Genomic DNA, 12,396 nt, shown 5'->3' on the forward strand with positions numbered 1-12,396 from the left:
AGAGCTCACACCTGGTCCCAGATGCTTTCAAAGCATTTAAAAGGCCGAGGCGCGGTGGGGGACCGGGCATGAGCTGTCCCGGTTTACACCCAGTCCCCTGCTGTGCCTCAGCCTCCCCTCCTGCAGAGATGGTGCTGGGGGGGGGAACCAGCTGTTAAACTAACTGCCCCCAGCATCTGCTCCCCCCCCCCGCTGCCTCTGATAGAGGGAGCATGGGGGGGGGCAACTAGTTGAGTAGTACCCAATAAGCATATGGCTACTCGACTAGCCACTTGCATCCCTGTTTTAGAACGTGGTGATTCCTAGGGCTGAGGAAAGAGCCTGGGACTCTGGACGAGATTCTGGAGAGGGAGAGAACTCCGGTCAGTTCTGCTCAGTACACCGAGTCTGAAGCAGTTATTGCTAGGATGTTTATTTGTTAATGGTATCTGTTAAGGGCTGCCTGCTCTGCTTCTGGAAAGGAGGCTTCATTTTCTTGGCTCCTTGGTAGGTGGCTTCGTTGCCGCATTGAAGTCTCCTTCCCGAGAGCTGGGCTGGCAGGGGCTTTGCTGCAGGCTCTGCAATATAAAGCTAAGTTTTATACTGCAGACTCTGCAGTATGTTTAATCGCTAAAATGTTTAGCACTTACACAGTTACCGTATTAAACTATTTTTAACCTCCCTAGTTACTGGTGTGGATTTGTATCCCACACATCCCCTGTGACATAGCCTCTTGTCACAAATCCATCTCATAGTGCTCTACTATGTTCAGATCAGGTCCATTTCACTAGGAGTGAATTTGACATCGCTAGCCCTTTGAGAAGTTGCTGAAGACAATTTCACTCCTTGATAGTAGAGATTTACCCCCACTTTTTCATTCTGTTCTTTATAAGTAGTTTTTCTTTTCCTCTCCTGTTTAAAAAAATGTTTTAAAGAATGTGAATGTGGACAGTGCACTGCTCTTCATTAATCCTATATTAACAAAGGCTAATAATAAGTAAGGGAAAATATTTCACTTTCAAGCTTCTTAGTAGTTCTTGTATACAGCAGTACAATTCAAAAGATTTGTATATTTTGAAAAAGACCTTGTATGGCTCATTTTAATTTCTTTAGTGACCAAATGTTTCTATTGGCATAACCTCATTAATACTTAACACTATTTTCCAGCTAAGTGGAAAAACAGATGGATAAATTCTCAATATAAATCTGATTATGGGAAGTTTAGACTAACAGCTGGAAAGTTTTATGGAAATGCAGTCAGAGACAAAGGTTTGTACATTCCATTTAAAATTTGTTATTAGGACTGCATGCATTGGTGATAATTTACATGCTCTTCTTGAAATTTTGTCCTCCATTTGTTTCCATGACTGTCGTCTTCCTGTTTCTTCCTACCTCTCTAATCTTTCTTCATTTCAGATGAACCTCCTGATTCACCCTCTGCTTTCTGCATGGTTTTCTCAGGGCTCTCCCCTTGCTTTCCTTCACTTCTTCCTCTATACTAGGGATGTTGACTCATTGGCTAATCAAATAGGCGTTGCATTTTTCATCAACTACTCGATAGAGCACTTCTGCCTTTGAAGTACACTTCAAAAGCGAAAGCACCCCATGGAGCCTGGGGTCAGCTGGGGACTCCTCTACTGACCTCAGGCTCTGTGTGGCACTGCCGCTTTGAAATGCCACAAGGAGCTGAGCATCAGGCACCTCGTGGGGTTTCAAAGTGGCAGCACTGCGGGGAGCCCAGGATCAGCTGCTCCACGTGGCGCTGCCACTTTGAAACACTGCGTACAGCCTGACACCTGACTCCCTATAGTGTTTTAAAGCTGCAGCACCATGTGGACTCTGGGGTCTGGCCCCCAGCTCCACATGGCACTGCCACTTTGAAGTACCCCCTTCTCTGATAGAGGCAGCAAGGGAGGGGGGGAGCTTATCGGATAGTCAACTAGTCCTTCACATCCCTACTCTGTACCTTATCTTTAAGTCAACTTATCTGCAAACATTCATTCAACTACATTCAGTGACTCAGATTTACCTCTCTGCTCTGTCTTTACTACTTCCTGTCCAAACTAAAATCTGTCTGTTTCTCTGACATCTCCTTATCAATGTCTAGAAGTCAGCTTGAGCTCAATGCGGCTAACACAAAGCTATTAATAATCTTTTGGCAAGCTGTTCCTTCTACCTTCTTTCTTCATCACTATGGACTGTGGCAGCATCCTGCCTGTAGCTCACATTGGCTCCTTACCTGGAGGTCATCTTTTGTATGGAGCCTCACATCCAACCTAAATCTTACTGATTTTTTTTTTCAGCATAATATAGCTAAAATAGATCCACACAACTAAAGCTTTTGTCAAAGTTCTTATCTTCCGTTTGTTTACTATACCTTCCCTAACAAATGCCGTCTTCCCCTGCTCTCATCCATTCAAAGAGCTGCAGTAAAGATAATGTTACTACAGGCAGTCCCCGACTTACGTGGATCCGACTTACGTCGGATCCCTAGATACGAACGGGGTGAGGCAACTCCCGCACATGCGCAGCAGCATTCCCGGGGCTCGCTCACCTGGGTCCTAGGATCCTCCTCCTCCTCGGGCCGGCTCCGACTGGGGTCCTGCAGAGCTGCCGGGCAGAGGAAAAGTGCCTCCCCACGCCCGCTGCCCCCCCCACCCCCCTGCCAGCAACAGGCTGCCCCCTCCCCTGAGCAACAGGCTGCCGAACAGACAAAAGCAGCCTCTCTGCCCCTCCTCCCCTCTATACATGCCGGGCTCCCGGAGCGCAGCAGCGTCCCCGGGGCTCGCTCACCTGGGTCCTAGAATCCACCTTCTCCTCCTCTTCGGCCGGCTCCAACTGGCCTCTGCCTGCAGCAGCTGGCCACAGGGACAGGGATCCCGCAGAGCTGCCTGGCAGAGGAAAAGTGCTCCCCCCCCCCCCCCCCGCGGCCTCGCATCCTGCACGCCTCCCCTCTCCCCCCCCTGCCAGCAACAGGCTGCCCCCTCCCCTGAGCAACAGGCTGCCGAACAGCAGACAAAAGCAGCCTCTCCGCCCCTCCTCCCCCTATACATGCTGGGCTCCCTGGGCAAACAAAGACTCCACCAAAACAAACAAAGTGCTGGCCTCATTGTGTTAGCAAAAAAAGGACCCTCCTCCTAGAACCCTGGGTGGTGTGTGGAAATAAAGTTATTAGCTCAAAGCATGGTGCAGAGCTGTTTGGTATTTGATGAGTTACTCCTTTAGTCCTGAGTTTGTCACAGGGACAGAAATAGATGTGAAATCTTCTGAACAGGGGAACAGACAGCAAAACAAACATTAGAGGGGAGTTAACCTTTCCCTATGCTATCCAAAACTAAAAAAAATGTTTGGCTAGAGTTTCCCCTACAATATGTACCAGTTCCGACTTACATACAAATTCAACTTAAGAACAAACCTACAGTCCCTATCTTGTACGTAACCCGGGGACTGCCTGTACCTCGTTGTTTTTACCATGTCATTTATGGCCTGACCTATACCAGTTTAGGTCAAACGTAACCACATTAGATTAATTTTTACCCATATTGCCAAACCCGTTCTGTCGATTTTAAGGGCCATTAACGTCTATTTCAGTACTGCTTTTGATGAGGAGTAATGCTAAATTCTACCTTGACAGGTTGACTATACAGTTGTACAGATGCAGTGCTGCAAAAGGCGATGTTCTTGGCTTCTGGGTGGTGTCCCACAGTGCCCTCTTGGGACTGCTCTGGCCAGATCTTTCAGTTCTGCTACTCTCCAGGTTTATAGGAAAAGCCCTGTGAAAATTTGAATTTCATTCCCTATGTGGCCAGCGTAGTGAGTAGGACCTCAGAGCAGTCAGCACACCTAACCATGAATGCTCAGGTTTGCAAATGAGCACCAGCATGGTGGGTTCCAGAAAACCCAGACCTCATTATTGTGTGGGGAAAGGAAGCAATTCAGACAGAACTATGAACCAGCAAAAGAAATGCAGATATCTGTATCCATGCAGAGGGCATGGAGAAGAAAAGATATGCCAGGCACACCCAGCAGCATGGTTGGCAGGTGATGTAGGCAAGGGAAGGCATTGCTTTTCCAAAATTGCCTTAGCTGCCCAGGAGGGGCTGGGACTACACCACACGACTGCCTAGCTCCCCAGTGCCCAGGAAGGCTGGGACCATGCCACGCAGCCAGAGGCATAGCGAGGGTGTTATGCGTCTGTGGGCAAAGGAAAAAATCCCCCCCCCCCCACACACACACCCCACCACCACCACCATGTGGCATGGCCCTGAACCTGCTGCACAGCTGAAGGGAACTTGTACTGCATCTTCCCCCACCCCTACAGTTTGGGGCTGGGCTCCCACATGCATTAACCCGCTAGTGGAGATGGAGGAGGGTCAGGCTTGGAGCAGCGAGGCAGGGAGGAGGCTCCAGCTGTTGGTGGCAGGCGGAGTAGGAACATGTGATCTGAAGGGATAATGGGGGGGAGCAGAATGGGATTAAATTGGAGCCTCCCTAGCATGGTGCCAAGGGGCAACTGACCCCTCCGACTCCCTTGCTATGCCACTGCCCCACCTCCTGCAGATCTATCTTATGCATGTTCAAGATCTGTGAGAGCTGTCCCATGAATCTGCAGTTAGTGTCTGTGGCGCCTGCTTCTGGATGGTGTCTCAATGCTGCCACATTCACCTCCAAAGAGGGGGCTTCCCAAATCAGGCCCTTGCTGCTGACCCCCAAGGGCTCTACAGGTCTAGTCTCCTTTCAATGGGCCCACTTCCATCCCCTCTCCATCCCCTTTCCAGCATTTGCAATTGCCCAGAGGTGCTCACCTTCCGCCTTATCCCTTCCCACCTCATTCACCCCACAGGGACAGTCTTTGCCTCACTTGTCCTAGGGACTGTTCTACCAAGATGTAATACAAAGTTGCCATGTAAAAGGACTCAATAGAAAGCTAAAAACTTCAATGAGAGAATGATTAATGCAAAGACATGTCTACATCTGTTGCAGGGAGACACCTCTGCCTGCCTCCACCCCTCTCCCCCCAGTCTACAGCCCCATTGCAAAGCTGGGCATGGAAGAAAAATTGTTCTCCTTGGCCTCTGAGGTTAGGATGAGAAGTAATGGGCTTAAATTGCAGCAAGGGAGGCTTAGGTTGGACATTAGGAAAAACTTCCTGCTTGTCAGGGTGGTTAAACACTGGAATAAATTGCCTAGGGAGATTGCAGACTCTCCATCACTGGAGATATTTAAGACCAGGTTAGACAGACACCTGTCAGGGATGAGCTAGGGCAACTCAACTTTGGAAGCCTCAGGGGCCACACTGATACTTGCAGAACATGCTGAGGACCTCAACTTAAGTGTGGATGCATATGCAAGCAAATACATACAAATAGCTTCTCACACTGACAGGCATGAATACAAAGATTAAGACAAGACTACACAACACACAGGCCCCATTTAAGTCAGTTCTGCTGATATTAATAAAATGCAATATTTACCTGATTTCTACCCATCTAACAGCACTTTTCATGAGCAATGACAGTCCAAGAATTTAACTACTAAAACCATATCAACAGAAGATCATTACACTGACTACTTTTTTGTTTTGGCTCCCACTTGCCGGCCACATGTTGATCCCCACATAAACCCAAACTGCACTGTGAGGCGCAAACAAACTGGCTGTGGGCAGCATACCAAGATATTAATAAATATTTTTAAACCTTTACCTTTTCTCTCTGCTGCTATGTCTCCTCTCCTTGCTCCATCATCTCCCCTGGTGCCTGCTGCCCCCCAACTCCTCACCCTCCTCTGCTGTCCTGACTCCTGCCCTTCTCACTGCCCTCAGCCCTCCTGCGACCTGCCCCCCTCCAGCAGCCCTTCTCTCCCTCCTGTGCCCACTCCTCCAGTAGCCCCACTCTGATCAGATGAGCTACCTCTCCTCATCTCCTCTTCTAACACCTCCCTCTACACACCTGCCCTGCCTCTCTCCTCTGGTGCTGGTCCCTCCCCTGGAGGTGTCTGCCCCTCTGCTTCACTCCCAGAATCCCATGGCACCTGTACCTTCCCTTAGCCCTGCATCCTCCTGGTGCCTCCCCTTGCCCTCACTGCCCCTGCCCCCTTTGCCCTCTTTTTCCCTCTTTCACCCCCTCACCACCCTCTGCCCTCATGCGCTTCTGTGCCCTCCCACGTGACTTGCTCCATCCCCATCTTTCTCATGCCCACCCCTCCTTTCAAGCCTTCTCCCAGTACCTCCCCCTCCCCCTCTAGACCCTAATGCCCTTACCCTCTCCTCTCGCAGCATCACCCTGTCCCCCTCCCACTGGCACCTTCTCCTCTGTCCTTTTCATCATTGTCTCCACTTGCCCCCCCTGGCATTTCTATCTTCCCTCCCCCTCCTCACAAGCCCCTTCCTCTCCCACCCCTTCCTCTTAGTTTTTCCCCTGCCCTGCTGTACCTTCTGCCTTCCACTTTGTGGGGCCAGACTCTGCGCTCGGGCCCCAGAAGTCCCTGGACTCCAAACCGGAAGCTAGGCCGCGTGGCACCATGTGGCACAGCACACTTTTAAAGTCCCGGGCCGTGACATCACATTATGCCCGAGCATCTCCCCAGTCACCTGGAAACGCTGTGTGTGGTGGCAGCAGCAGCCGGCAGCGTGTGCAGGCAAGGGGGAGCTGACTGAATGCTGCACACGGCAGGGATGGGCCGGGGGAGACGGCCATATAACTCACCACCTATGCCAGGTGAGCCTGCGCAGCGTGCGCTTGCTCTCACCCCAGGCTGGTGCCCCCCTAGCATGGCACTGGGGGCAATTACCCTCCCCCCCCCCCCCGCACCTCCTTCGCTACGCCTCTACACGCAATAGCCATGGCCCACAGCTGGGGTTGGATGGGGCTTGGCTGTGGGGGAAGGTTGTGAAGGGACATGGCATCAGGGGAAGGGTTGTGGCTTTGGCTGGAAGGAATGGTGCTTTTGCTGCCTTCCACAGCTGGGCCTTCACCTGCCACCCATGCCCAACAGTGCTGTGTCAAAATAAAGTAGCTCAGACAGGCATACCAGAAGACAAAGGAGGCAAATGAATGGTCTGGATCATCACCTAAAAACAGCTTCATGGGATTCTGGTAGGGGGGAACCCTACCAGTTTCCCAAACAAGTTCATAGATTCCTCCCAAGACACTCCTCTGGCAGCAGCATGGAGGACAGTGCAGATGAGGAGGAGACTGGCCAGCAGCCGAATGGAGCATTCAATCTCACCTACTGTCACGACCTTTTTATAACTTTGGAGCTAATCCCCTCCTTCCTGGACATCTCGCTGCTGGGTTGTGGTGGCGGGGAGGGCACTTCTGATGACTTCACAGTTTTTCTCATGCTACAAGTAGATTAAAGCAATTGGGTGTGATCTGTGGCGGCCACTGTGCCTAACCAGCGGCATCTCCTCAGAAACGTTTGTTAATGTGTTTGGAGATGGAGCAGGAATTCTCTGGGCACATCTCCATAAAGCTCTCATAGAAGTACTCTTTCATCCTTCTCTCAAGGCTTATGGAGAGGCCTGCCTTATTTTGTCTTGCAAGGAAGGACACCTTTCCATGCCAGCTGGCAGTAAGTAGTCTGGTGTAAGGCTGTTAAAATGCAGATAATCAGCTAATTAAGTAGTTGGCATTTTCATTGGGAAGGAAAAAGCAACAAAGGAGGACCCCTGACTCCAATGGAAAAGGTAGGGCGATCAACTGGTTATCTGAGGTGTTTGTACACTAATGCGAGAAGCCTGGGCAACAAACAGGGAGAACTGGAGGCCCTGGCCCAGTCCAAGAAATATGATTTCATTGGGATAACCAAGACTTGGTGGGATGACTCGCATGAGTGGAGCGCTGCCATGGAAGGGTATAGACTGTTCAGGAAGAACAGGCAGGGGAGAAAAGAAGGAGGAGTTGCACTATAGATAAGAGAGCACTATGATTGCTCTGAACTCCAGTATATAGAGGGAGAAAAACCTGTTGAGAATCTATGGGTTAAGTTTAGAGGTGAAAACAACAGCAGTGATGTTGTGGTTGGAGTCTACTACAGGCCACCGAATCAGGAAGATGAGGCTTTCTTCGGACAACTGAGAGAAGCTTCCAAATTGCAGGCTCTCATTCTTGTGGGGGACTTGAATCACCCTGACATCTGTTGGGGAAACCAATACGGCAGTACACAGGCAATTGAGGAAGGTTTTTTTTTGGAGAATGTTGGGGATAACTTCTTGGTACAAGTGCTGAACGATCCGACCAGGGGCCGTGTGCAGCTTGACCTGCTCACAAACAGGGAGGAACTGATAGGGGAAGCAGAGGTGGGTGACAACCTGGGAAGCAGTGATCGTGAGATGGTAGATTTCAGGATCCTGACCAAAGGAAGAAAAGAGAGTAGTAAAATACAGACCTTCGACTTCAGAAAAGCAGATTTTGACTCCCTCAGACACCTGATAGGCAGAATCTCCTGGGATGCTAACATGCAGGGGAAAGGAGTCCAGGAGAGCTGGCAGTATTTTAAAGAAGCCTTATTGAAGGCACAGAAAGAAACCATCCCGATGCATAGCAAGAGAGGTAAACATGTTAGGAGACTGAATTGGCTTATGGGGGAAATCCTTGGTGAACTTAAGCACAAAAAGGAAGCTTACAAAAAGTGGAAACTTGGACAAATGACTAGGGAGGGGTTTAAATGTATAGCTCGAGAATGCTGGGGGGTTATCAGGAAGGCGAAAGCGCAAATGGAATTGCGACTGGCTAAGGATGTGAAGGATAACAAGAAAGGTTTCTACAGGCATATTAATAATAATAATAAGGTGATCAGGAGGGTGTGCGGCCCCTTCTGGATGAAGGAGGTAACCTAGTGACAGATGATGTGGGGAAAGCTGAAGTACTCAATGCTTTCTTTGCCTCTGTATTCACGGACAAGGTCAGCTCCCGGACTAATGTGCTAAGTGAAGCAAGATGGGATGAAGATGGACAGCCCTTGGTGGGTAAAGAACAGGGTAGGAATTATTTAGAAAAGCTAAACGTACACAAATCTATGGGTCCGGACTTAATGCATCCGAGCGTACCCAGGGAGTTGGCACATGTCATTAAGGAGCCTTTGGCCATTATCTTTGAAAAATTGTGGAGATCGGGAGAAATCCTGGATGATTGGAAAAAAGCAAATGTAGTGTCCATCTTCAAAAAAGGGAAGAAGGATGATCCAGGGAACTATAGGCCGGTCAGTCTTACCTCGGTTCCTGGAAAAACCAAGGAAGGGATCCTTAAGGAATCTATTTTGAGGCACTTGGAAGAGAGTAAAGTGATTAGGAATAGTCAGCATGGATTCACAAAAGGCAAGTCGTGCCTGACCAATCTGATTAGCTTCTATAATGAGGTAACTGGCTCTGTGGATATGGGCAAGTCAGTGGATGTGATACACCTTTACTTTAGCAAGTTTTTTGATATGGTCTCCCACAATATACTTGCCAGCAAGTTAAGGGAATGTGGATTGGATAAATGGACAGTAAGATGGATAGAAAGCTGGCTAAAAGGCCGGGCCCAGCGAGTAGTGATCAACGGCTCAATGTCAGGATGGCAGGCGGTTTCTAGCAGAGTGCCCCAAAGTTCGGTTCTAGGACCGGTTTTGTTCAGTGTCTTTATTAATGACCTGGATGAGGGGATGGATTGCACCCTCAGTAAGTTTGCAGATGACCCTAAGCTAGGGGGAGAGGTAGATACGCTTGAGGGCAGAGATAGGGTCCAGAGTCACTTTAGACAAATTGGAGGATTGGGCCACAAGGAATCTGATGAGGTTCAACAAAGACAAGTGCAGAGTCCTGCACTTGGGATGGAAGAATCCCAAGCATTGTTACAGGCTGGGGACCAACCAGCTAAGTAGTAGTTCTGCAGAAAAAGACCTGGGGGTTACAGTGGATGAGAAGCCAGATATGAGTCAGTGTGCCCTTGTAGCCAAGAAGGCTAATGGCATATTAGGTTGCATTAAGAGGAGCATTGCCAGCAGATCCAGGGCTGTCATTATTCCCCTTTATTTGGCTCTGGTGGGGCCACATCTGGAGTACTGTGTTCAGTTCTGGGCCCCCCACTACAAAAAGTAATGTGGACGCATTGGAGAGGGTCCAGCGGAGGGCAACCAAAATGATTAGGGGGCTGGAGCATATGACCTATGAGGAGAGGCTGAGGGAGTTGGGTCTGTTTAGTCTGCAGAAGCGAAGAATGAGGGGGGATTTGATAGCAGCCTTCAACTTTCTGAGGGGAGCTTCCAAAGAGGATGGAGAGAGGCTGATCTCAGTAGTGACAGATGGTAGAACAAGGAGCAACGGTCTCAAGTTGTGGTGGGAGAGGTCCAGGTTGGATATTAGGAAAAACTATTTCACTAGGAGGGTGGTGAGCACTGTAATGGATTACCTAGGGAAGTAATGGAGTCTCCATCCCTAGAGGTGTTTAAGTCTCGGCTTGACAAAGCCCTGGCTGGGTTGATTTAGTTGGGATTGGTCCTGCCTAGAGCAGGGGGCTGGACTTGATGAGCTTCTGAGGACTCTTGCAGCTCTATGGTTCTATGATTCTATGAGTATTCAAGATGTTGGCGAACCATAGTTTTATGCAGGGGCAGTAAGATATTCTGTGTCTTATTTTCTATCCCTTTCTTAATAATTCCTAGCATCCTATTTGCCTTTTTGACCGCCGCTGCACACTGTGTGGAAGTTTTCAGAGAACTATCCACGATAATTCCAAGATCGCTTTCCTGATTTGTCATAGCCAAATTAGCTCCCATCATACTGTACGTATAGTTGGGGTTATTTTTCTCAATGTGCATTATTTTACACTTATCCACATTAAATTTCATTTGCCGTTTTGTTGCCCAATCGCCTAGTTTGGTGAGATCTTTTTGGAGTCCCTCACAGTCTGCTTCTGTCTTGACTGTCCTAAACAGTTTGGTATCATCCGCAAGCTTTACCACCTCACTGTTTACCCCTTTTCTCCAGATCATTTATGAATAAGTTGAAAAGGATTAGTCCCACTAGTTACCCCTCTCTATTCTGAAAATTTACCATTTATTTCTACCCTTTGTTTCCTGTCTTTTAACCAGTTCTCAATCCAAGAAAGGACCCAAGGTGATGGGGAGCATGGGAGTGCTTTAAACACAAGTATTTAAAAATTTAACAAGTAGGGGATGGAGGTTGGTATTATGGGCAAATGAGAAGTGAGCTTGATATCATCAGCTTGATAGTGAATGAGATAATATATAGAGTGGATACAGAATTTGTAGGATCTGAAAAATGAAAAAAACAACTTATATTTGATGTGACTGAGATAAGGAGGTGAAAATATAGGCCTTGTCTACACTGAGAGATAAAGTCAAATTTAGTAAGGTATGTTATTTAGCATCTGATTTAGTAAAATCAATGATGCATGTCCTCACTATGTGCAAAAGTTTGACGTGGCTATCATTGACTTTGATAGCAATGCACTGTGGGTAGCTATCCCACAGTTCCTGCTGCACAGTTAGGCTCCCAGTGCTGGATGGGACCAACGTAGTGCAGTGGGTGTTCTGGTACGTGTTGTCAATACCCATCTCCTCCCTCCCTACTCCCTGCACTACAATGCACTCATCTCTTTCACCCCACCCCAGTTGAAAATGATGGTAAACAATCTTTTTATGCCCTTTTTCCCTTTGTTATCCATGCAAATGCCATAGCAGGATAAGCGTAGAACTCATCATGGAATCCATTCAGGAGCCAAGTTCTATAGCAACCAGTATGTCCAGAGCCTACCCTCTCCTCATAGGGAAGCTGTTCCATACACATAAACATTTTTATTGTTTTTCTTTGTTCTTTTAAAATTCCAATACAAGCTGAACCTCTGAAATCCAGGACTCTCTGGTCTGGCAGCATCTTGCTGGACCAGAGAGCTCTGCTGGGACTGGGGCTGGCCAGGATCCAGAGTGCAACATAAGCTGGGTTGGTGTGGCAGGGAGCACAGCCCTATCTGGAGCCAGTGCCAGTGAACAGGGCTGATAGGGGAGCCCAGGAGGGAAGCAATCTCCCTAGGAGATCCAAAGAGGTCCAACCTGTATATCTTTTTTGAGAAGAGATGACCAGAATTGCACACACAATATTCAAGATGTGGGCATACCATGGATTTATATAGTGGTTATATTTTTTTCTGTCTTATCTCTCTCTTCTCTAAAGGTTCCTAGCATTTTATTTGATTTTTTTTATTGACTGCTGCTGTGCATTGAGCAGATGTGGATTGTTTGCTTACAATGACCCTATGATCTCTTTCTTTAATGGTCACAGCTAATTTAGACTCCACCATTCTGTATGTATAGCTAGGATTATTTTTTCTCTATGTGCATTACTTTGCATTTATCAGCACTGAATTTCATATGTCATTTTTGTGACCAATCAGAGCTGTCCTGTCCCTAAGACAGTTT

General features: G+C 48.3%; 1 protein-coding gene across 5 annotated transcripts in view; it reads left to right on the forward strand.

Moving 5' to 3' along the window:
- CALR3 (calreticulin 3) overlaps window positions 1-12,396 on the forward strand; it is a 45,584-nt gene that overhangs the window by 607 nt on the left and 32,581 nt on the right. For 4 of the 5 annotated variants that reach the window (XR_012896760.1, XM_075903374.1, XM_075903375.1 and 1 more), the window contains exon 2: window positions 1,147-1,248. The exons of the other annotated variant lie outside the window; for it this stretch is intronic. Coding sequence is in view for 3 of the 4 variants with exons in the window: in XM_075903374.1 (XP_075759489.1) it covers window positions 1,147-1,248 (102 nt within the window). In the remaining variant the exon portion in view is untranslated. The remainder of the gene's footprint in view (window positions 1-1,146; window positions 1,249-12,396) is intronic. 5 annotated transcript variants of the gene reach the window in all.

Source organism: Pelodiscus sinensis, chromosome 19, assembly GCF_049634645.1.
Source record: "Pelodiscus sinensis isolate JC-2024 chromosome 19, ASM4963464v1, whole genome shotgun sequence".
Lineage (NCBI taxonomy): Eukaryota > Metazoa > Chordata > Testudines > Trionychidae > Pelodiscus > Pelodiscus sinensis.